At 37.9% G+C, this 24,147-nt stretch overlaps 1 protein-coding gene across 2 annotated transcripts in view; it reads right to left on the reverse strand.

The window, feature by feature from the left end:
• camkk1a (calcium/calmodulin-dependent protein kinase kinase 1, alpha a) overlaps positions 1-24,147 on the reverse strand; it is a 106,724-nt gene that overhangs the window by 35,826 nt on the left and 46,751 nt on the right. For both annotated transcript variants that reach the window (XM_065250159.1, XM_065250158.1), the window contains exon 2: positions 11,020-11,424. In XM_065250159.1, the coding sequence (XP_065106231.1) occupies positions 11,020-11,310 (291 nt within the window). In that variant the 5' untranslated portion in view covers positions 11,311-11,424. The remainder of the gene's footprint in view (positions 1-11,019; positions 11,425-24,147) is intronic.

Below are 24,147 nucleotides of genomic sequence, written 5' to 3' on the forward strand. Positions count from 1 at the left end.
ACAATATACTTATCTAACTGACCCATACACACATACATACTGTACAAATATGAATGACTACAAATGAATGTACACAAAATAAAAGTGTATTCAGTGAATGTAGTAGGTGTGCTGTGGATGATCTCCTATCAAGCACTCGTATGTATCTCTGTATGCTTAAAAACTGTACCTAATGTGTTCATTCTACTCAGACATACAGAAATAGACAGACAGAAAGACAGACAGAGAGAGGGAAGTACAGAAAGAGAGAAAGAAAGGCCAGGGCAGAGGGGAATATTGCTGGCACATGCTCAGTGAGTCCTGCACTGCAGTAAACTGCACACATACACACAGATGGTCCAAATTAAACAAAAACACGAGATGAAATTTAATCCTGTCTGTCACTTTCTGTAATCTATATGATCCTATTATTGCTTACAAATGGTACAAAATAGTTAACTATTTATTCTAGAAAATGCTTGGTTCTTTCAACCCATGGTTGGGTAAATATGGACAAACACAACAGTTGGTTTAAAGTAACCTGAAAAATCTTATATTTGACAACCCGGCATAAGTTTATTTAGTTAGATTTGTGAAATGACCCAGCATTTTTTAGAGTGATGGGCTCACAGTAACTGTAAACCATAACAATAAAATATGAAATGAACAACTTATTCAAATTATTATTGTGTCCTGGCTAAGAGAGCAAAATGTCTTCATGCTGCGTTGTTCCTGACAACCAGCACTAACATCACATTTTGAGCACATCACATTCAGAGTACATTAAAAGTAATAAATTAAATTGACTTGATTGTCAAGTAGTGCTGGGTATCGATTCAGATGTTTCAGATTGATTCGATTTCGTTCGATTCTCGATTAAATTTCCGATTCTGGTTCTCGGGTCGGTTTTTATACTCGATTCAACTTGAGGAATATAGATTAAATACAAATACTATATTAATAAAAAAGAACAGTGAAGAGTTTACAAGTGGGTAATTAATAAAAAGAAATTGAAAGCCACAACACTGTCGTCGTCTTGCTTGCAAAATCTAAAATGCTTCCATACCTCTGACTTTTTATGTGAAGGTGGCATCAACGTCAATGAAGCACCTGAAACCGCCATTTTAAGCACTCAATGAATGAATGACAGACTCGCCTCTCGCTCCTTGGTAACATTGCGCAAGGCAAAAACGTTTGTGTAAATAAATATGAAAGAAAAAATCGATTCTGCTCTTTGAGAATCGATTTTGAATCGACCATGTAAAAAAAAAAAAAAACGATTAATCGAAAAATCTATTTTTTTTGCCCAGCCCTATTGTCAAGTATGGTAACCTATCCTCGAAATGGTGACCTCTGGATTTGACCCATCCCAGTGACTAGCAACTGGGGGAAAGGACTGAAGTGGCTACTGGTCTTAAAAAATCAACCCGGACACCTCCGGGTAACAACCCGACTCTCTAACCATAATATAATATAGATTAGGGATGGGCAATAATTTGCATGCGATATTATGCGCATTTCGTCAATGAAGCCGGTTACTTGATTAGTAGTAAATCACCATCACCTGCATTCAGATGGAGCAGCTTTTACTACACAAAGCTGTAGTTCACTCACAAGCTGGGCCATATCGCATACATCTTGCAAGCGATATGCCCACGATAATTAATGCGAAATTGCCCTGATTGTCAGTGAATTACGGCTTTGTGTAGTAAATGCCGCTTCATCTGAAAGCAGGTGATGGCGATTTACTTCTAATCATGAAACCGGCTTCATCGACGAGATGCGCAATGACAATCACATGCAAATTATTGCCCATCCCTAATATAGATGACGTATAGAAGAGCAGACGTATCTACATTATTTCATATAAAAGGCTTGACCTTGTGAGACAATCTGTGACGCAAAGCTGCTTGTTTTGACTGTTTGCTGCCATGAAGGATGTGTGTATACTATGTGCTCGGAGTAAAATCACCCGTAGCTTCCATTTGAAAGTGATATGTCCCCAAATTGAATTGCTGCTCCGGTCAACCAACAACAACCGGTTTTCCCAGCCGATAATGCTATTGTGTAGCTTTAATGCTTCAACAAGATTTCATCCCTATAACTTACAGTACCCAACCTCTACATACTGCACAGTTCAATTACATCTAAGCCTTGTCACAACACATAAAAGCACACGCTTGCTTTCTGTGAAGGCAGAGATGCCTCCTGAGGACAATGAGATGTGAAGGATTGCAAATAGAGAAGATGAATGAGGATGAGAGAGGACACGACAGAGAAGAAACGGGGAGGGAAAGTTGAAAAGAGAGAGAGATGAATTTCTGAAACTATTCGGTTGGGGAAATAAAACGTTTATGTGTGACAGCTGAAGATTAAAGCACAGACTCATTTTTCACTTTGGGTCTGTTCCAAGTTGGTCCTTTTTTCCTTTTTAAACGTGGATTATACTGGATTAAACTGTACTTGGGCTTTATAAGATATTACCATATTGGGTTTTCAATTGTTATACTGCGACAGGGTTTGTACAGGTAAGTGGAGTGTGCTGTACTGTACTGTATGCACAATCGGATTTAAAGTATACTGTTTGTCGTTTATTTAATTTTATTAAAAAAAGAGAACCTTTGGGACAAAGGGCCCTATTATGTCGTTCTGGTCTAAAATGGGGTGTACAGATGCATTGTTGGCATGTTGCTATTGTTTTTGTTATTTAAAGAGCACGTTAGTAATAGGCTATGCACCTATAAATGGGACGACGATGGGCGTTTGCTCATCACACACATGGATTCGCAGCAGCACACAAACGTTTGTAAATATGAAAAAATAAAAATAAAGGATTAAAACGTAAAAGATTATTACTGATTCTCTTGGACATAAATGAGGCGGTTAGAAGGTACAGACAATAGAAGGGGTAAAGAGTTGCTTCAACTGTAGCCTGGTAAGTAATAAATTGTTTTGCTTTAAAAAAAATAAAAATATTGCAATCATTTAGATTTTTTTAAATTGGTTTTCTTATTTCTAGTTTTTCCATTTACAAATCCCGCCATCTAAATAGAGAGTCAACATGGCACGAGCGCAACTGGCTTTTAAAGGGATAGTTCACCCAAAAATGAAAATTCTGTCATCATTTACTCACTCGCATGTTGTAACAAATCTGTATAAAGTTCCTTGTTCTGATGAACACAATAAAAGATATTTTGAGGAATATTTGTAACTTAACCGTTCATGGACCCCATTAACTTCCATAGTAGGAAAAAAGAATACTATGGAAGTAAATGGGGTCCATGAATGGCTTGGTTACAAACATTTCTCAAAATATCTTCTATTGTGTTCATCAGAAAATAGAAATGTATACAGGTGATGTGATGACAGAATTTTCATTTTTGGGTGAACTATCCCTTTAAAGGGGATGGGAAATGAGACTCTCATTTGTTTATTGCATGTTACTCCCAAACACACCTATTACTCCTTACGAGAATAGGAACAAACCTTTTAGACTGTGCACTAGGCGCACAAACAATTTTTTCTGTTGTTAAATTAGCAAATTAGATTCGGACACGCCCTTTGGACAATGTATACAGAATTTCAAAAATATTTAATGGAAAGAAAGAATATTGTAGGAAAAGACGAACAATAAAAAATATTAAAAGATAACGAAAAGGTTAAAGCAGAAGAAAACAAAAAGTAGATTCGGAAGAGAAGTAAAACCCATGTATGTGAAATCTGACAGTCAATTTACTGTGACTGTTTTATGTTCCCTAACCAGCTGTAGCTTAACAGAGTCAGAGTGACATTTTACTCACTCCACACAAAACACAAGCTTGACAATGTGTAAAGTATGAAGGAGGCACAGAGTTATATTACAAGAAAAAAGCATGACAGATGTCTGAGAAAGAAACAAGAGCTACAGCAGAGACTCAAAGAGTTGAACTGTAGTTGGTGAAAGCAAAAGAGAGTGGGGGAGTGACACATACTGTACAGGTAGAGAGAGAGAAAAGACTGTGCCACATCACTTTCATTTGGTTGACATCCGTTCATACTTTCATGCAAATCCATGCAAGTCCTTCTTTAATTTGAAAAGAAAAATTCAAACAAAAATGTTTATTTTTTTTTGTTAAAAACACATGAGTCACAACTTAAACATTTACAAGTTATAATTCTCTCTATTTTAAAAAAAGCAGCATACAATAGTCCTGTATGGATGTTAAACAGATTTAAATTACAGCAGTCAGCAGCATAGGAGCTGAACTCTGTTGAACTCATTTAGTGATGAAGTGAAGAGGTTCAGTCTGACACTCTGAAAGGTGTGTGAGAGTTTCCCCTCATCTGTTACAACATCACAGGATAAGTGAGAGTGAATGAGGCCTCATCCAGCTGATGCTTCTTCAGAGCAGAGTGCCTCTCACACTGCTGTTACACCCAAGAGGTGAAACTTTGAAGAAGATCCAGATATCAAGATCTACGTCCTCAAACAGCTTTTAGATCCATTAACGCACAGTCGCACACACAAACATGTAAACATATATTACTGAAGTAATTGTAGGTTGCTCACGGTCGCTAAGCAACGTTACAACTTGGCATGGTAATTCAGCCATACATTTTTATAATGTATTACTACTTTAAATCTCAATCTTAACACAGGTGTTACATAGAGTAGACAAGCTATCGTTTAGCTATCTTGAGCAAGGCAACTTTCTCAGTTCCTCCCTTGCTGAAGGCTGCTGCCGCTGCCCACCGCTCTAGGGGTGTGTGCGTGCGTGTGTGAGAAATCACTACACTGGAAGGTCACATTTCAGGTGTGGGCTATCATACCGGACAATCACGGCACTGATCAGAATATTTTTTTATGACAGACAAAAGATTTGGAGTCGGTGTGTGAACGTGATTGACACAACATAAGGTCATATTTATTTTTTTAATGTGCGAAACGTATTTCGCAAAGATCTTAAAGCTGTAGCTTTACTGTAAATGTTGCTGATTTGCATTTTTTTAAGCAATACTTCCCACAAATATGACATTTATCTCATAATTTACTTTCATTCATGACAAATATATATGATTACTTCAGCTGAACACAAAACAAACATTTTAAACTTCCAATGAAATCTAAACTGACAATTCTTATTTTTTTATGTAATATTGCATTGTTTAATATAAACAATTTATCCGTGTAAAACATAATTAAAAAAAAAATCATGTGCCTTCATTAACTCATTCCCCGCCAGCCATTTTTTGAAAAGTTGCCTGCCAGCATTTTTTGTGATTTTCACAAATGTTTCACAAAATGACTTCCAGGAAAAATTTCTTCAAAATATATAAACATACAAATACACTCACCTAAAGTATTATTAAGAACACCATACTAATACTGTATTTGACCCCCTTTCGCCTTCAGAACTGCCTGGTGTTCCTAATAATCCTTTAGGTGAGTGTATATCAGATGAAAGAACAGACCCTCTGCTTTCAAACAAACCATTTTTTTTCTCTTATACACTCTTAAATATGGGTATTTTCTTAAAAATACAAATTGTTCGGCAAAAAGCTGAAATTCTTGCATTTTTGTATAGGAATTTTGTTAGATATCAGATTCAGAACGATTATCAAAACATACACAGAGTTTAAAATTAGTAAATAATTTTTCTGTTTCAGTTTTTTATAAATTGGGTGATTGTAATGTAGTGGATACTCGCGGTATTACAGATTAACATAAAACCTCACCAGGAAAACTTTTTTATGCAAATCTTCTCTCTTTATTGACGGGATAAGTCGTCAATGGCAGAGAAAGAGTTAACTTCAATCAAAATATGAAACAAGATGGTATGGGTGGGAGCATGCATTAACTGCACCCCCTCCAGCTGTCAGTCTGCTGCCAGTTCCATTTCTGAATGAAATTCCTACTTTACTATATCCAATCAAATAACAGTGGAAAACATAAGCCACACCCAAAATTTTTCTGTCATGATATTCTGTTTCACTCGGGAATACGTCACAATAACACAGAAGTACGATCGCAACTTCAGGTTCACAGGGACTTAAAATTAAAAATGGCATCATGTTATCTTCTTATAAAGAACCCACAAGGCTAAGCTCCAAAAAGCACTAACTGTGCATTCACACCAACCGCGGAAGAGGCGGCAAGCGCGGATGATTTACATGTTAAGTCAATGCAAACACGCGATTAGGCATCCTGCAGCGCGGTACACGCGGTAGCCGCGGCGCGGATGTCGTGGAACGCGCGGAAGGCGCGGGGCGTTCCGCGCGTTCCGCACGAATTGAGCGTTGCCGCGGGAAACGCGCGAGTTCAAAAATCTGAACTTTGGCGGAATTCCGCGCCGCGTTAACCAATCCGGAGCTTGCTGTAGTAGTGACGTGATTACAGGAAGCGAGCGGAGTGGTGTAGTCTCCGCGGAGTCGCAGAAGCCCCTCCCATGACGCGGATTTCCGCGTGAATTTCTCGAATGACTAGAATTTCACACGCGGCGTTCACGCGCGGATTAAGCGAGTAAACTCAAAATGTTCAAGCGGCAAACTGGACGCGGTTCACGCGTTTTTGCCGCCTCTTCCGCGGCTGGTGTGAACCCACAGTTACAACATCCAACGAACGTCTGAAGCAAAATAAAACAGATTTTTAGAAGAACCTGATTATTATTTCAGCTTATTACGTGAACATTACATATCCATGGAAAGTGTTCAAACTAGGGGTGCGTGGTATGAGCTAAATATTATATCATATCTCCAGCTGGTGTAGCGATATTACGGTATATGAGAAAAAAAACATTTAAAATGATATTGTAGTAAACCTTACTTAAATTACTTACAAAATATGTATGTTTAACCTTATACTTAACTAGAATAAGTGGGGGATTGGACATAGACATGATTTTTTATCTTTTTCCATTTTTCCTCAAAAAGTAACATTGTGTGGATGTGCGGATCTTGTTATGCATATTGTCACTGTCGGATATAAACCTTGGGTCTTTAAAACCACTACTTTGTCATGAAATGGAAAAACACTGTGTTTTTACAACACATATACAATGTAAGGGATTCCTTTACAAAGATGCATTTGAATTAATTTTGATATGTAATATATATGTAATGCAGGCAGCTGCTTGGCCAAAAAGCTTGGCCGTTATGTGATTCATTGAGACTTCAGTTAGTTCCTGGAAGCTCATAGTGAGCTATTGAAATACATTGAGTTAGAAGCAAAGAGCTGAGATTTTTCATTTTTTTATTTACAATATTTATATATTACACAAATATGTGTATGTAGTATTTTTATAGTTACATCAACAAAGTTTTTGTTTTAAATAAAATCCACTAATATAGAAAGATAAGTATGGTAAGCTGCAGGCATGTGCCTTGTTAACATGTTTCACGCTGCCTCCAACAACTTTAAAGCTTTAAAATGCATCACACTGTGTAGTATTTAAGCTTATAATGTTTATTCATGTTTATAATGCACAACTGGTGTGCTGTGTATTTATTTTGTACCTGTTTGATTTATAAATATACAAAGAACAAGATTAAAAAAAAAACTCATAAGGCACATTTAATTTATTGTAAATGATAATAATACCACTGGCTCAGTGTCGTTTTCTTTTTGTTGTGAATATGAATCTGATGGGAGATTAAATTTATTACAGAATCACAGTACAGCCATCGCATTTAATAGCCTGTATCTCTAATTACACAATAATGAATGAATCTGTATTAAGAAAATGAAAATTACCATTAAAAGGCTGTCCGTGGGTTATTATGTGTTGCTAACATCATCTGCTAAAGCAGGGGTTCTCAACCTTTGCAACTAATGGCCCACCAATGACTGTTTAAAACATTTTGAGGACCATCTTTCTAAACATGATAGTATCATCAACGCAGAATAAAAGAAAAATTATGCTTTGTGAAATGTTTTTTGTGTCACTAAAGGTACACCTGGTGGTAACCCTGTAGATGAACGAGGAATGTCATTGCTGCCAAGGAAAAAAAACAAACCACATAGGTGAATTTTGAGCAGAAAAAAACATTTACAAAGAATGATGTAAAGGTGGACCTTAAAGTGGTCAGAAGTCATTCATTTTCCAATGAGAGCCGATGGCGAGCTCCGTCGAGCAACGCTACAGTGCGCCATGTACGGTGTAAGCGTCGAGGAGTTGAAATCAGCTCTTTATGGTAATGAGCTATGACGCGGCTCAGTGGCAACCAATCGACAGGCGGAAATGTTCGCCGGCAACCAATCGCAAGGCGGAAACCTCAGCTTGAGAGGAGTTCAGAGAATGCATTAGAGCATTCACTACACACTACACCAGTGATTACCAATCCTGGTCCTGGAGGGCCGGTGTCTCTGCAGAGTTTAGCTCAAAGCCTAATCAAACACACCTGAAGCACCTTCATTAGCTGCTTCAGGTGTGTTTGATTAGTGTTAGAGCTAAACTCTGCAGAGACACCGGCCCTCCAGGACCAGGATTGGTGACCACTGCACTACACGCATTCACTTTCTATAGCGTCGTTGGCAGAGGGAAGCCAGAGCTTTTATTGATGCTCGCGGGTGGCGGTGTGAATGGACAGTTAGACTTCATCTTTATTAGTATTCAATTGTTGTACCGTTTAAGAAATTTCATCTTTAAGGGTAAAATATACAGCCGCAGAAAAAATTAAGAGACCACTTCTGTTTATCTAAATGTACTATTTATAGGTGTGTTTAAGTAAAAATTACATATTTTTTATTTATTCTCAACTACCAAAAAATTCTGCAAAACATTTCCTTATTTTTATTCACATTTATTTACAAAAAAATTAAAATAGGAAAAAAAAGATTCAGATTTTAAATAGGCTTAATGCAAAGAAAACAAGTTCAAATTCATTTTTAACAACACAATGCTAATGTTTTAACATTTATTTTAGGAACAATTCGAAAGTGAATATTTGATGGAATAACCCTGATTTTAAATCACATCTATTTCATGTCGTTTTATGCTCTAATAGGCTGTTTATCCTTGGCATTAACATGCGTTTTCATCGATCGGATCACAAGTGGACGAAGTTAATGCCAGGTGTAAATGGTGTTCAAAACGTTTTGAGCTCGTCCACTTTCAACCACTTTCAACCACATTCAGAGGTAGTCGAAACCACTTTCGATCGGATTGCATTTGTAAAAAAAACGCACATGTGGTTGAATGTTATCGAACAGCCACACGCGACCACTTTCCCTCCGCCCATTTATCTAATCTAAGGTATTAAACACAAATTTTACGTCTTTTCTAACTTCTGGCGTGAACAGACGGTGAACAGCGCTATTTTTAGCCTTTCATTGATAAAACTAAAGTGCCGCTGATCTCCGTAGTTTCGTTTTGAACGTGTTTGAAAGTTGCGATCCTATTTCATCAATTGCGCTGAAAATTCAGAGAAAGCTCCAACATATAAACGTACAAAACACTGTGCAGCATGTTTACTTGCTAAACAAGCAGCGGACTCTGACATAATATTAGTTTGCGTCCATATAAACTCATAATTACCCCCGCTCGCTTTGAATGACAGCAGAGAGACTCGCCCACCGTCTCACGGACCACCCCCTCAGTGTTCAGTTCAGGACCACCCCCTCAGTATTCAGGACAGAAGCGGTCGAAAGAGGACAAAAGAGACGGATTTAAATACCAGGTGTAAACATGATGTTTTTCTCTCGTCCACTTGTGATCCGATCGATTAAAACACATCGTAATAGCAAGTGTAAACAGCCCCTCAGTCTTGTACAGTACATACATTGCTGTTGTGTTGGGGGGTGACTTTATGTCACTCCAGAGATTCGCTTTTGGAAGTCAACGGACACTAGAATAAAATGATAACATGTGGACATGATTATAAAAGCCAAAACTGAAGTGGTCTATTCATTTTTTTGGCAGCTGTATTAAAAATAATTTTTTCTTGCAGTGAATTAAAATGTGGCTTTATTTGACACATAAGCCAAACAACTGAAAGTATCTCGCAAGTGATGCGGAATACACATTAAAAAGTGGCGCTACAGTAAGGAATACCCTAAGTGCGTTTAAAACTGACCTAGGTTGAGGATTTTGCTTCCTTTCAGGGATGGCTAATTACTTTCATACTGGTTTATTGCCCACCCCTAGTTCAAACATGGCGGCATGTCGATATCATTGAATTTTTATTGGTTCTTCTGTGCCTCATGACGAAACACACACTTGAAAAAAAAAACTGACAACTAGTCACGATATTCTAAGACAATTTTCATATATACAGCAGGTGAATTATTCCTTTAAATCTGATTATTTAAATATATTACACAGAACTCTAAAATGCTTAATTCCAGCAATTGGCCAGTTACGACATTCCAAGGTATGTTATTCTGAGATAACAACCGCCTGAAACTAATAACACATGGCTGCAAATAATTTTGACAGGTACAGTTTAATATTACACAAAAATAAATATGTATTTGATTAACATATATGACATTATATTTAAAAATTGTTAAACCAAACAGTGTGTTTCGCTATTTCTAGCAAAAGTAAAATAAAATAATCATCATATAAAAATTAATAATGTCATGGTACAAAATTTTTACTCAACCAACTCATTGCACACCAAGCCAGACACACACAAACATTTCCATCAGAATAAAGTAGACATGTAACAGAAGCAAGCTGAAGCTGTCTATGAATGAAAGAAACCTTATTAAAGTAAAACTGTATAGGTCACCACATGACCTGCACACTAATCACAGGAAATTAGCTTTTGGTTCAAACACACACACACACACACACACACACACACACACACACACACACACACACACAATCATACACACACAGCACAGGGTTTTTCCAAGTAACGGCTGTTAATCCTACTGTGACAAAATGCAATTGACCAGATGTCAATCAATACTGATTGAACACTGTGATACTGCAAATCAATCTCATCATCTCATAATCAGTCAAAAAAATGAAGGAAAAGATAAATCCTTGTAAACACTGATGCATTACATGCCTCCCTGGCCATCTTTTGAATTATAGATGAAACAGCACTCACCTGCGAGTCTGAGATGGACACACGTTTGGACTCAATTGTTTTCTGTCGGGCCATTCGTGCCCCGCCCCCAGATGACAGGTACGTCCCTCTTTCCTGTAATGACATCTTCCTGCCTGACAGGTGTGGCCTACGGGGAGGAGCTTTCTTAAGACCTGTGCCGTTCTTTACCCCATTGGAGGAGGGATCAGACCTTAAGGAGACAGCGGACATCTTAGTTGTCATCTCAGTGGTATGGGAGGAGTCTGGGTCATGGTCCAACCCCACGCAACCAGGATCGCTGCTCATCGCCATGACGACGCAGTAAGAGGGGCTTGAAGGCAGGGAAGAGGGGGTGTGGTTGTTTTTGCATTAAATGTTCCACCTCCAACTTCGATTTGCAGTTACAGGAAACTGTGGGTATAGAGACTAAAATAAAAGGGAAAAGAATGACGTTAATCATCAGTAAGACAAATACTTGACACTGACAGAGATTTCATCTTTTGAGGTTGTTCAATAGCCAGTATGCATTCTGGGTTAAGTTCTAGGTTATAGGGTTGTGACGGTTTTCATATCCACCCACCACTAAGGTGGTGCAGGGCCTATGCGGTAATAAAGTGCGACCTGTGGTGGTATGCACATCACAAACTATAAAAAATATAAAGTACAATCTCAGCCAACGAGATGTCTTCAAGTTCGTGTGAACGCAAACGACCAGGACAGGAGACTCTGTTAGTGTACTATTTGCAAGGGGGGAAACTGATATCAGTGATGACCGTATTAATCTGCATAACCAGTACTCCATCAGAATGTTGATGTCTTTCTTTGTTCAGTCATGAAGAAATTATGTTTTTTGAGGAAAACATTGCAGGATTTTTCTCATTTTAATGGACTTTAATAGAGCCCAACACTTAACACTTAACTCAACACTTAACAGTTTTTTTCAACAGAGTTTCAAAGGAGTCTAAACAATCCCAAACGAGGCATAAGGGTCTTATCTAGCGAAACGATTGTAATTTTTGACAAGAAAAATTTAAAATATGCACTTTTAAACCACAACTTTTCGTCTAGGTCGGTCCAGCGTGACCTAACGTAAATGCGTAGTGACGTAGGGAGGTCACGTGTTACATATATAAAACGCACATTTGCGGACCATTTTAAACAATAAAGTGACACAAAGACATTAATTAGTATCATTCCACATACAACAACGTCATGACATATTGCGTGAGGTCACGCTGGCGCTTTCAGGACCAGACCTAGACGAGAAATTGTGGTTTAAAAGTGTGTATTTGTTATTTTTATTGTCAAAAATTACAATCGTTTCGCTAGATAAGACCCAAAGATCGTTTGGGATCATTTATAGTCCTTTGAAACTCCGTTGAAAAAAACTGTTAAGTGTTGAGTTAAGTATTAAGTGTTGGGCTCTATTAAAGTCCATTAAAATGAGAAAAATCCTGCAATGTTTTCCTCAAAAAACATAATTTCTTCTTGACTGAACAAAGAAAGACATCAACATTTTGGATGACATGGTGGTGAGTAAATTATCTGGATTTTTCTTTTAAGAAAATTGAATATTCCTTTAATAGGAAGCATAGTGGTCACCCACAAAAGGGACAGTAATTAATGATTTAATATATTTGTATGTTTAGGTCGACTGTGTTTTATTAAAATTAAACCGCAAGTACAGCGTATGACTAATAATAAAATAAATCCCACGTCAAAAATGAGAAACATCAAATGCCTCTAGTTGACATTCCATTGAATGATGTGGCAATATATACTTACAGCAAGGTTATGCTAAAATGTAGGCAGAGGTACGTATGGCAAGTGAGCCTCGGTTGGAAAGTCCTGCACTAAAATCACTATTTGTTGCGCCAATGTTCCCGGGCCAGGCTAGTTGTTAAGATTCTTTACATACTGTAGATTCTCAAGATTCTTAAGTCAAGGCGCCAGTTTACTGTAGAGGTGAATTACAAACGAACAGATCATTGTATACATTCATTCAATCAAATTTTATTGCTCTCATCATTCGTTTTCTCAAACAAGCACCAATACAAAAAGCTGTGAATATTATCAGTGCTCGACTTCATTCTAACTAGGGCCAGTTTTGTCTTGATTACACTCTTCATGGCATTTTTCTGTGTGGACAGTGTGAATATTACTGGCTGTGCAGTGGCTATGAAGTCATCCATACATGACCAGCTAATTGAAAAAAAGTGTGTTTCCAAGGGAGCCCAATTTCCTCAGATGGGAGATAATTAGGAGCTACCACTGTGAACAAGAACTGCTTTGTACTCCCAAACTCTGCGTATGTGTGCGCATCCTATTTTTCTTTCGAACCTCTCTATCTGTCTGGAGGTTTGTTTGTGGAAGATTGAAACAGTGTGAGAGTATTTCCCTCTATCCACACACATACTGTGTGCGAAGCGGCTTGCCGGAGGCCTATTGATTAACAAACTGCAAACTCAAGAGTCAATCTCAATGCAGTAAATAATGCTGTAAAAAAATAATATAAGGACATTGGGATCATTACAGGAGAGTATTATGGAGGTTACGGTACTGTAGGCCTTAATCATAAACAGGAAAAAATATCGATGTAGTGTCCGTGACGTCAACCATAGGTTTGTAAAGAGCTTTTTTGAAGCCATTAGTAGGTGGTGCCCGTCGTCGTCCATCTTGGCCGCGCGCCAACGCGCATTACTCGCGGATAACCAAAAATGGGTAGAGAGGCGAGACATGGGTGAAGCTGAGGTGGTTGGTTGCTGAAACCACGGTCACCTAGGTCGATTTTAGTGACAGCAGTGGCACTCAAGTGGCCACATCCTTAATTATGCAGAACTTTAAGGCTTTATATTATTTAAATGGATGAGTTAAAAATTCACCCCCTTACAGTTGTCATTAAGGGAAAAATTAGCTTTATAGACCAAAAACACTTTTTGTACCAGGCTGAAAACATAATTTTCTGCTCTGAAGTTGAGCATTTTAACATGGAGGTTTATGGGAAACACTTCGAATTTTACGAATTCGCACACATTCCCTTCTGCTTTCGCCTACTATAAACTGTAGTATGGAAGTAGGCGGTTTCGGACAGCCTATGAATACTTTCACACTGTCAATTTGCAGGATTGACAACAACATTTACTTATAGGGAAGAGCCTGGACATGATCTGTTCACATAGCAAATTACAGTCACAGCTCTAATACTGATAATACTGATACAAAAGTTATTACTGATATGTATATAATAGTATTTAAAGACTGCACAGAAACTGTACTAAAAGCAGGAGCATCCCCTAACATCCCACCTGCTCTCAGGTCTCTCCTGAATGTTTCTGTCTCTCTGTCTCTCTTATGATCAGACATTATTTGCTTCATAGAGAAAGAAAAGCAGAGATGGACATCTGGTTTAGTCTTTATCACACTGATTAAAAAGTGGAAATACACAACAGCACTCATCTTTAAATCTGCACTGATGGTCACCAAAATATGTAGTGTTTTGGATGCGCTGGTCCCTAGCATGGAATGCTGGTGAGCTGGTTTCCCAATCAAACTTTTTAGCTACCTTAAATAGAAAGACTGATCTACCAGCCTTATCAGAAAGTCCATGTCAAGAGAATTTTCTGTGAGGTCATGGTGAATTACCGCAGTAAATCCAGCTTAACAACAGAAATGTCACCAAAAATCAATTATTTCCATCCTACAAAGGGCACCACAGACAGAAACAAGAGGACAAAAACATACTGTAGCACAAATGACACAGGAGACACACAGGAGGGATATGCACAAGGCAAGGTTATCGTAAATACAAAAGGCAAACAGGGGAGGCCTTTTAAAACTGACAGCGAGTTCACAGAGATCCCGTCTGAGCACCGGGTCAAACCCGCGTGACAGCATTGTGCACTTAGTCTTGGTTCACTTGGACACACTTATCTGAAAGCTACCAGTGGATTTGGGCCAGGGCTATTTAAGGGCTACATCAACGGTTGCATGGACTTAGAAATGCCAACAGCTGGCACATGTAGCTATACAACATCGAACACAGATATTATTTTGCAAATATCTCACAGAAATAAAACAAAACTAGTACAGAATATCAGTTAAAATAGTGTAAACTACTATATTTCTTAGGTGATAAATAGTAGCTATTTTGAGTACCCACTATTTAATGGGCACCTATGGTCCGATTCATAATTTTACATTTCCTTATGTGTGTATTAGTACATGTTAACAATATACAAAAGTACAAGCCCAGAAGTAAACGATGACGAAAGTTCTCCAAGATGTTTTATCAACTGGCTAGTTATCCTCCAGACAGTGACGGTCCGGACCAATGTTCCCTCTAATTTTTTTCAGCACTGAGCAAATTCTTTTTTTTCTGAGCGCACATTTTTAGTACTGTGAGCAATTCGCAACCACACGACCTGCCGAAAATGACCACGAGCTTGCGTTAACCATAGGAGATTCAAAGAGATGACAGTGTAGCGTGTAACTGGGTTTAGTGTATACACACGTATAATGTTCAATGTGGGCCTGTGTATCAGAAGAGAAAGGCATGGCTACTGGAGAGAGGAGAGCAGTATGACAGGTAAGTAAAAGATCAACACAGAGTCTTGGTTTCTGATTATTTGTAGATTTATATTGAAAATATTAATTTAAGAAAGTGTTTCTCTTTTCTGTATCTTGCTTAAGGAATATAAATCTCAAATACAAGAAACAATATGCAATAAATCCCAATACTCCTCTCTTTGAAATTTACCAGGTACCTGGGTTTAGCAGATTGAACCATTCAACTCAAGCTGAAAATCAGTTCTCATATACTACAGAGCAAATATATAAATAAATTAAAGCTGCAAGCAGCATTTACCGGGTTTCGAGCATTAAGGCACGTCAAAGACGTCACACGTCGTCGATTAGGCTGATCCAGCATCACACAAAAACGAAAGAGATGGTCAGAAACGGTTCATACAGACTATGTATGCTTAAACACACGTGCACCTATAGGACTATTTTGGTTTTTCACAATGTTCGGCCATTTCTGATGGAAATTTTAATATAACGCCAATATACTTTTTTGTTCAGAAGCTATTGCATTGTTCTTCCTATGGTGTTTTCGAATCGATAGGAGTTACGGTTACAAAGCTATTAGTGATTGTTTTTTATGTGGGAAAACGTAGTTCTGATCGAACCGTAATTCGAAACCTGGCATGCTTGGTATCGTAGGATTCGAAAACAGTTCAGGATCATACAAAAGCAACTCCCATGAAAATTCGTTGATCACAGATAGAGTTATAGGCTTATAAAGTGTAACCGTTGGATAATCACAGTATTTAATGCCATCTTTCCCGGTATAGCGCCACCTATTGTCCGATCAGCAAGCTTTTTATATCACGACCTTAGACCGATGGCCTACACATATGATTCAAGCCCCATGATGATATCTCAAACGCCTCTCGAGTTATGGCCGTTTAAATGTTTTAAGCTCCGCCCAGTTCGGTTTTTGACCACTCCCTGCGTGTTTGAATACAAATTTCAACTTTTTTTCGATAATTATTCATATTCCCACTCCACAGAATCAATCAGCTTTCGTTAGGTTCAAATCGGATGAAAAACCTAGGACTAGTTCGCAAAAGTAGGTTTGAACAATATCGCCAATAACTAACGAACCGTTTGATTGACAGCAACGCTTCAAGAGGCAAAGTTTTTCGTCATGAACCGATCTATCATATGATGTCATGTTTGTGTATGTATGTCAAACGTCACGTGATACAGGCACCGAAATACGGTATTTCGCCCCCTAGTGGCCAAATGACACCATAATTCTTACAGACCTTATGGAGCAGTACACGAACAAGCACAGTGAGTGTCGTTCCGATCGACCTTCGTTAACCCTGTCAAATCAGCCCTCACACTTCATTGGCCGATGACGGCCATGTTTTTGCAGATACGCCAATGTCCTTCTAGACCCTCATGGTACATTGCACAAAGACACACCATACCAAATATGAAGTGTATCGGGCTTACGGTTGTGTAGTGATAGCCATTTTCGACCCTCAAGCTTATTATAGCGCCACCTAGTGGCCAAAATCCGCGTATTTTTTCCTGTGACCCCGGAGTGAGCTGATACACATGTGTACCAAACCGCGTTAAGATATCTCTAACCGTTCACGAGTTATAGCCATTTTCCTGGAGATAGTCTACTTCCGGTATTGAATTTTGGCGCCCCTTAGTGACACTGAAGCGAAATTACACATTCTGTTCGATAATTATTTACCTACTCACTCCACAGATTTCTCCTGCGTTGGAACGATTCCGATCGGGCGAAAAACCTAGGACTAGTTCAGTTTGGCTTGAAATGCATATTATGCAAATTAGCGAAAAAATTTGCATACCGGAAATGAAATCGGAGATATACATTTTTTAAGTTTGGAGCCAGGGATTACAATGATACCAAACACTTGAGTGTAGGATGTCCGGTTTAGGAGTTATGAGCCCCAACGCGTCGGGCATTGCTATAGCGCCACCTATGGGCCGATTTGGCTGATTCACTGTATCTGAGTAGCCTGCTAATATACAACCAGTTGACCAAGTGGCAAGTTTCTACGACTTACGGTTTGTGCTGGGCGACGCGTTTTATGGCGGAAAAATAATAATAATAATAATAATAATAATAATAATAATAATAAATATAGCTGCAAGCAGCGATTAGCGGGGTTCAAGCGATCTGGGACCTTAAAGGGGTCATAGCGTGAAAATCTGACTTTTTCCAAGTGTAAGTGCTATAATTGGGTCCCCAGTGCTTATATCAACCTAGAAAACATGAAAAAGATAAAAAATAAAATAATCGAGAGCACAATTGAATTTCAATTACAACAAACCACCATCATTGTGATCAGTGTTTGCATTTCATCCACTCATTTGCATTTTAAAGGAAACACCCAAAAACTGCACAATTTTGCTCAGGCCTACAAAGTGTCAATTTTAACATGCTATAATAAATGATCTGTGGAGTATTTTGAGATAACACTTCACATACACACTCTGGGTACACAAACAATTTATTTTACATCTTTAAAAAATCTCATTATATGAACCTTTAAGACCTTTAAGGGCATGCCTGTTTAGATTTGCTGCATTGTTATCAAATATACTTAGAATATGAAATACTAACATGTTACCAATTAGGTAAATTTTCTGAAGAGAAAATTATGTGGTGCATGCTGTTGCAAGATTTGTCACACAAAATGTTTCAAAAATTGTTAACATGAGACAAAACAGCCCACCACAATTTCTCTACGATGTTCTGATATAGAGATATAGGTCTCATATGGCTAATCTATAACACAGCAATGATGAAGAATAAGCTAAAACACATACATGCATTTACACACAGAAGCAGAAATGGCAGGGTTAGGAAATAAGACTTTGAAATAAATGACCAATCTCCATATGCTTGGTGTCCTTTAAGAGTTCATCAACCTATTTAAATGTTTATCCTATGTTCGAATGTCACATGACTGTTAAAACGGATACCGTCAGAATGATTGACGAAATGTTATTTTAACATAATAATACTGACTTCATAAAGTTAAATCATGCATCCATTGATGAAACCTGTGAACACAATTTCATTGAGTATACATTTTAAATAATAAATAATAATTTTAGCCAGCAGATGGCAGAAGATGACCTTCTGCCATCTGTTGGCTAAAATTATTGTTTTCCTTTTACAATTAATTTAACATAACATTAGTATTGAATATTTAAAAGTAAATAAAGGTAGACACATTTTTAACTCAAATCCTGATAAGCATGCTCTTAAGTATATTAATGAGGGTCTGTGTTTCACACAGAGAGTATATATTTTTCATATAATCCTTTTATTGTGTTATTGTAAGAGAATACTAATTTATGGATTTGGAAACAATAAAGCAAAGTTACATATTTTAATAGAAACATTTTTAGGCTCTGTCATGTTAAATTGTCAAATAGTGGTATAGCTCTGCAATTATTTTCATGTGATTTTAGGCTGGGCCAATAAATAACTGATCCAGATATGTTTTCAATATCAAATTATGTCAATAACAAATGTCATGTTATTTAGTAGATTTGCAGCAGATTTGCTGGTGAGCATTTGTCTGTGTTACTTTCATAAAGTGCTGCTTTTTAGTTGGGTTCTAGCAGGTCATTTATGTGAATAATAACCAATTGCATTATCACATGAAGTTTTTGGTGCAATATTTGAAAAATAACATATAAAAATGTAACAACTTTGTATTATACATCATGTCAGGACACGTTTATGTCATGGAAGGTAGAATAGAATCCTAATGCTACTGATGTAAATAAATGGAGATAATGAAAAACTTTAATCCATATCTTTATGAGTTCCTTTAAACACACATGCTGCAATTCAGTCGTACAAATGGCACCTACACCAATGTGTGACATCACATGAAATCTATGCTTACAAAAGCAGGTATTCAAATTCATTACATTTTGTATTTGATATACCTTTACACACAGAGGACAGAAAAATGTACTGCGCTGATTTTATTGTTGTTGACTGAAAAAATTCTAGTAGTTTTGAAAAGTTGTTTTTGTAATTCAAAGCTAAACAACTAAAGGAATAAGACGTACAATTGGTGATAACAATTTGGCATTCATATTTGCTCACAGACTACAGGAAATTGTATTGCATTGGCTTTAGTGGTGTTGAGTGAAAAACCAAGTATTAGTTCACAAAATAGTTTTTTCATATAAACATAAACATATAGAGCAGTGGTTCTCTACTCCGTTTCTGGAGAACCACTGCTCTGCACATTTTGTATGTTTCTCTCATCTGACACAATCAGTTTAGTTAATAGAGATCTCTACTATTGTGCTGATTATGTGAAGCAGGTGTGTTGAGAACCACTGATCTAGAGAACTGTTTACTTTGCACACATTGTGTTAGATGCAAAGATTTTCAGAAAGATGAACTAAAAATCCTCACAGACACTTGGAAACATAAGACCAACAGTCCCATGAGTTTAGTTGTAATCACACACCATTAGGCTTGACTCGTACATGGTTAATACTGGTTGGCTGTTGAGTGGCATGTTTTCAAAGATAAATAATTATCCTCATAGACCATTATAAGAACCTGAAAGTAGATGTAATGTGCAAAATAACAAGTAGGTCAGACAAATATTTATGTGTCATATACATATGCTATAGTTATGGTTATTTGTTCTTAAGTTATAGCGCCACCTAATGGACAATCTCTGCAATTTTTTGCATGTGACCTCAGCTTGGGTCTATACATATGTGTACCAAGTTTCATGTTGATATCTCATTCCTATCATAAATGATAGCAATTTAAGTATTTGTGGCCCCGCCTCTTCGTACTTTTGACCGTAGTGTTGCGACGACGAGTGCAAAGTTCAACTTTTTTTTGATAATTATTGATATTCAGTGTCTAAGGAATATTCCAGCACTGGATTGGTTCAGATCGGTCAAAAAACCTAGGACTAGTTCGCAAAAGTAGGTTTAAGAGAAAATTATGAATATCTAACAAACGATTCGACTGAGACAAGTGCTTCTTGAGGAAAAGTTGTTCATTAAATGTAGCTCTATTAAATGATATAAAGATCTTGTTGATATCTGAAACACTGCATAATACACAATCACTTAAACATTGAAAAAACGTGATAGCGCCTCCCGGAGGCCGAATTTTTTCTTACTCTGCACAGACCTTCATGGCCAAGAGACAAACAGGTCCACCACGTTTCGTTTCGATCGGCCTCCGTTAACCCTGCCCAATAGCTGCTTTTTCTTGATTGGCCGATGGCGGCCATGTTTTTTGAGCTACGCGAAATTCCTTTCCCACACAGATAGTACCCTAGACCAAGAGCACCCGTGCCAAATCTCAAGTTGATCGGTCCCATATTTCTCTAGTTACAGCTCTTCAAAGTTGAAGTAGTGTTATAGCGCCAACTAGTGGTCAAGCGATGCAATTTTTTGCACGTGACCCCAGAATAGTCCGCTGTATATGTGTACCAAATTTGGTTTCGATACCTCTTTCCAATCCCAAGTTACAGCCATTGAAGTCCAAGAGGCTCCGCCCATTGGGGGCGTTTGGGCGTGGCTTGACGACGACGAGTATAAAGTTCAACTTTTTTTTGATAACTTTTCATATTCACACTCCAAGGAATATTACAGCACTGGAACGGTTCCGATCGGACAAAAAACCTAGGACTAGTTCGTTTTTATTTTTTTCGACAAAATCGAAAATAGCGAAAAAAATTTCATGACGGAAATGAAATCGGAGATATACGTTTTGTTCGTCTTGACGCAAGGAATCCAGGGATATAAGACACTTGACATTTGGACAAGAATTCTGGGAGTTATGAGCATCAACGCGTTTGTTATCGCTATAGCGCCACCTATAGGCCAATCGGGTTGATACTCTATCAACCTCTCCCCAAATTGGGTCCTACCATTTGGCCAAGTCTCAAGTCTCTAGGCCTTACGGTTTGGTCTGGACGATCCGTTTTACGGCAGAAGAAAAATAATAAAAAGAATAAAAATCCATACAAATACAATAGGGTTTCAGCCCTACGGGCTTGAACCCCTAATAATAAAACAGACAAATACAATAGGTTTTCAGCACTTCGTGCTCGAAACCCTAATAAATAAATAAAATACTTGTAAAAGTGTAACACTGTTTCATTTTGTTTGTAATCCAAATTAATGATTCACTTAAATGACTCAGTTGGGTTGAATTCATGAATCAATTGACTCGGTTCAAAGGACCGTTCCTTTAAATAGTTTAAATAGTTCAGTTCAAAGTAAGTGTCCTTTGAAGAAAATCCAAGAAAATACGGAAAATGAAGTTTCAGCGAATTCACGTCCTAGCAGTTGTCCGAAACAAAAAGGAAAAATCTCCTCCTACCAGTTCTGATGAATTCAAAGCACAGCTCTGGTTGGCTCGCCTTTTTGTATACACCTTCACTTAATTGTCTCGCGTGTCCAAGATGGAGCAGGAGAACTTTACAGATGTTCGCAATTCTCACAAAAAAACCCAGCCTTGTAAAAACACAAGGCAGAACAGTAATTAATATTCAATTCAACAGATTTATCAATAAGCATCATGTAAACATTTCAAATAACAACCTAACTCAGGGTTTCAACAGACATATGTTATTTTTTAATCACATTTAACTTACGTTACTTGACTGTTAACTTTCAAATGTAAATAGCTTCAGCTCGTTCGTTATATACCAACGGCCAATGTAAACAAACTAATAAAACTCATAGTTTGCTGCCAAATTTGCAACACTTATGCCATAATGTCAAGTTAATATTTAGAATATAACTCACCAAAGCATAAATTTTAACTTCTTATTTAAAAGAAGTTCATTCGCAGTGTTTTGATGCTCTGTGATTCTGCATCTGCCTCCGTTCTAATTCTCTATTTTGCTCTCTCCTCACTCTAGCGACAGCTTTTCCAAGTTATCACATCACTTCAGGAATCCAATAAAATCACTGTTTTGAATCACTTTTTCCTCTTAATAAATATTTAAGTTTCTTGAGATCGCCCCGTGCAGCTGCTCATCTGACTCGCTCTCACTTTGTGCTCGTGCTGGCAGCGGCACCTGTGTGAACTGAATGCGCTGCTACCATTGGCTCATAAAAGTGTCTGTCACTGTAGCAAGATCAGCGATTGGTTGAAAGTTTCTTCTCCTTCTAGAACACTCGCCTTCTCTCTCTCTTAATTCTTTTACAACAGCAAATGCATCAATGTTTATGTGCGGTCTGAAAAATGTGCGCGGTCTGACAAATCTATTGCGCGGCCACTTTGACTGGCCTGCGCGGCCGCGCACGCGCGCAGCTTAAAGGGAACATTGGTCCGGACCACATCTTTCTCATTTCGGCCGTGTGGCACGCGTCCCCGCTCGCAGTTTGATGCGCGTACGCGCTATTCTCCGAGATGCACTTGACGGCCTTTTGTGCAGCAAATTTTTTATTTTTTTTCTAGTTAAGGCGGTAGGGTTTCCAAACTTAGGCGGGCTGCCTTAACCGATATATGCTGCGGGAAACCCTGCTACAGTATATTCATAGGTCCTTCAATATAGGAAAAGACAGCTAACTTTCTAGCCACATCCTGCCAGCTCCTGTTATAGATAATGAAACTCACACCGTGCCTCCCTCTGTGGTTGTGAGCGCTTTTACAGACACTAATGGTTTAACAGGAGGAATGACTTCTGTTAAAACATCATCTACAATTTATGCTTAGCAGCTGAGCCTCTCAAATTTACACAGAACAGGGTCTTTTGCTTTGAAAAACTAAGAATCTTAAAGGGATAGTTCTCCCAAAAATGGAAAAATCAATCATCCTTTACTCACTCTCAATTTGTTACAAACCTGTATAAACTGAATGTTTGTAACCAAACCGATCAGAGACACCGTTGACTTCCATAGTATTTCTTTTTTCCTACTATTTAAGTCAATGGAGACTCTGATCGGCCTGGTTACAAACATTCCTCAAAATATCTTCCTTCATGTTCGCCAGAACAAAGAAATTCATACAGGTTTGTAACAACATGAGAGTGAGTAAATTATGACAGAATTTTCATTTTTGGGTGAACTATCTCTTTAAAAATGTATTATATGTGACATTACGATAAAACGACTGCTATCTGCCAGCATAATATCTTCACATGTGATCTGTGTTGTATGTCATTCTAAATGGCTCACTCAGTGTTCTGTAACATGAGCTGAATCAGTAGCGCCCACATTGATCTCCACATATCTGATGTGAATCTGAATGTGCTGCAGATTCACGCAGAATAATTTGGCTGTTATACATCATTCACAAACTTTTACACATACACTTCCCCTTGTGTTTGTTATTGTTTCTCATAACTGTATCCTGAAAGAGTCTTATGTTAATGTTTAAATAAGATTCAGGTTCCTGCTGAAAGACATGAACTGCTGGTCTGGATTTGACCCCATGAAATATAATAATTGCAATAAATGTGAAGCTTAAAATTATACTTTCAGTTATGCTAAATACTGTTAATGAGAGTTCTTGATGGAGATGCCGCTTTTGCATCTGCGCTCTTCAGTTGGTCCCTATACTATGTGTTACCATATGCATTAATATAC

This window comes from Paramisgurnus dabryanus, chromosome 5, assembly GCF_030506205.2.
Source record: "Paramisgurnus dabryanus chromosome 5, PD_genome_1.1, whole genome shotgun sequence".
Taxonomy (NCBI): domain Eukaryota; kingdom Metazoa; phylum Chordata; class Actinopteri; order Cypriniformes; family Cobitidae; genus Paramisgurnus; species Paramisgurnus dabryanus.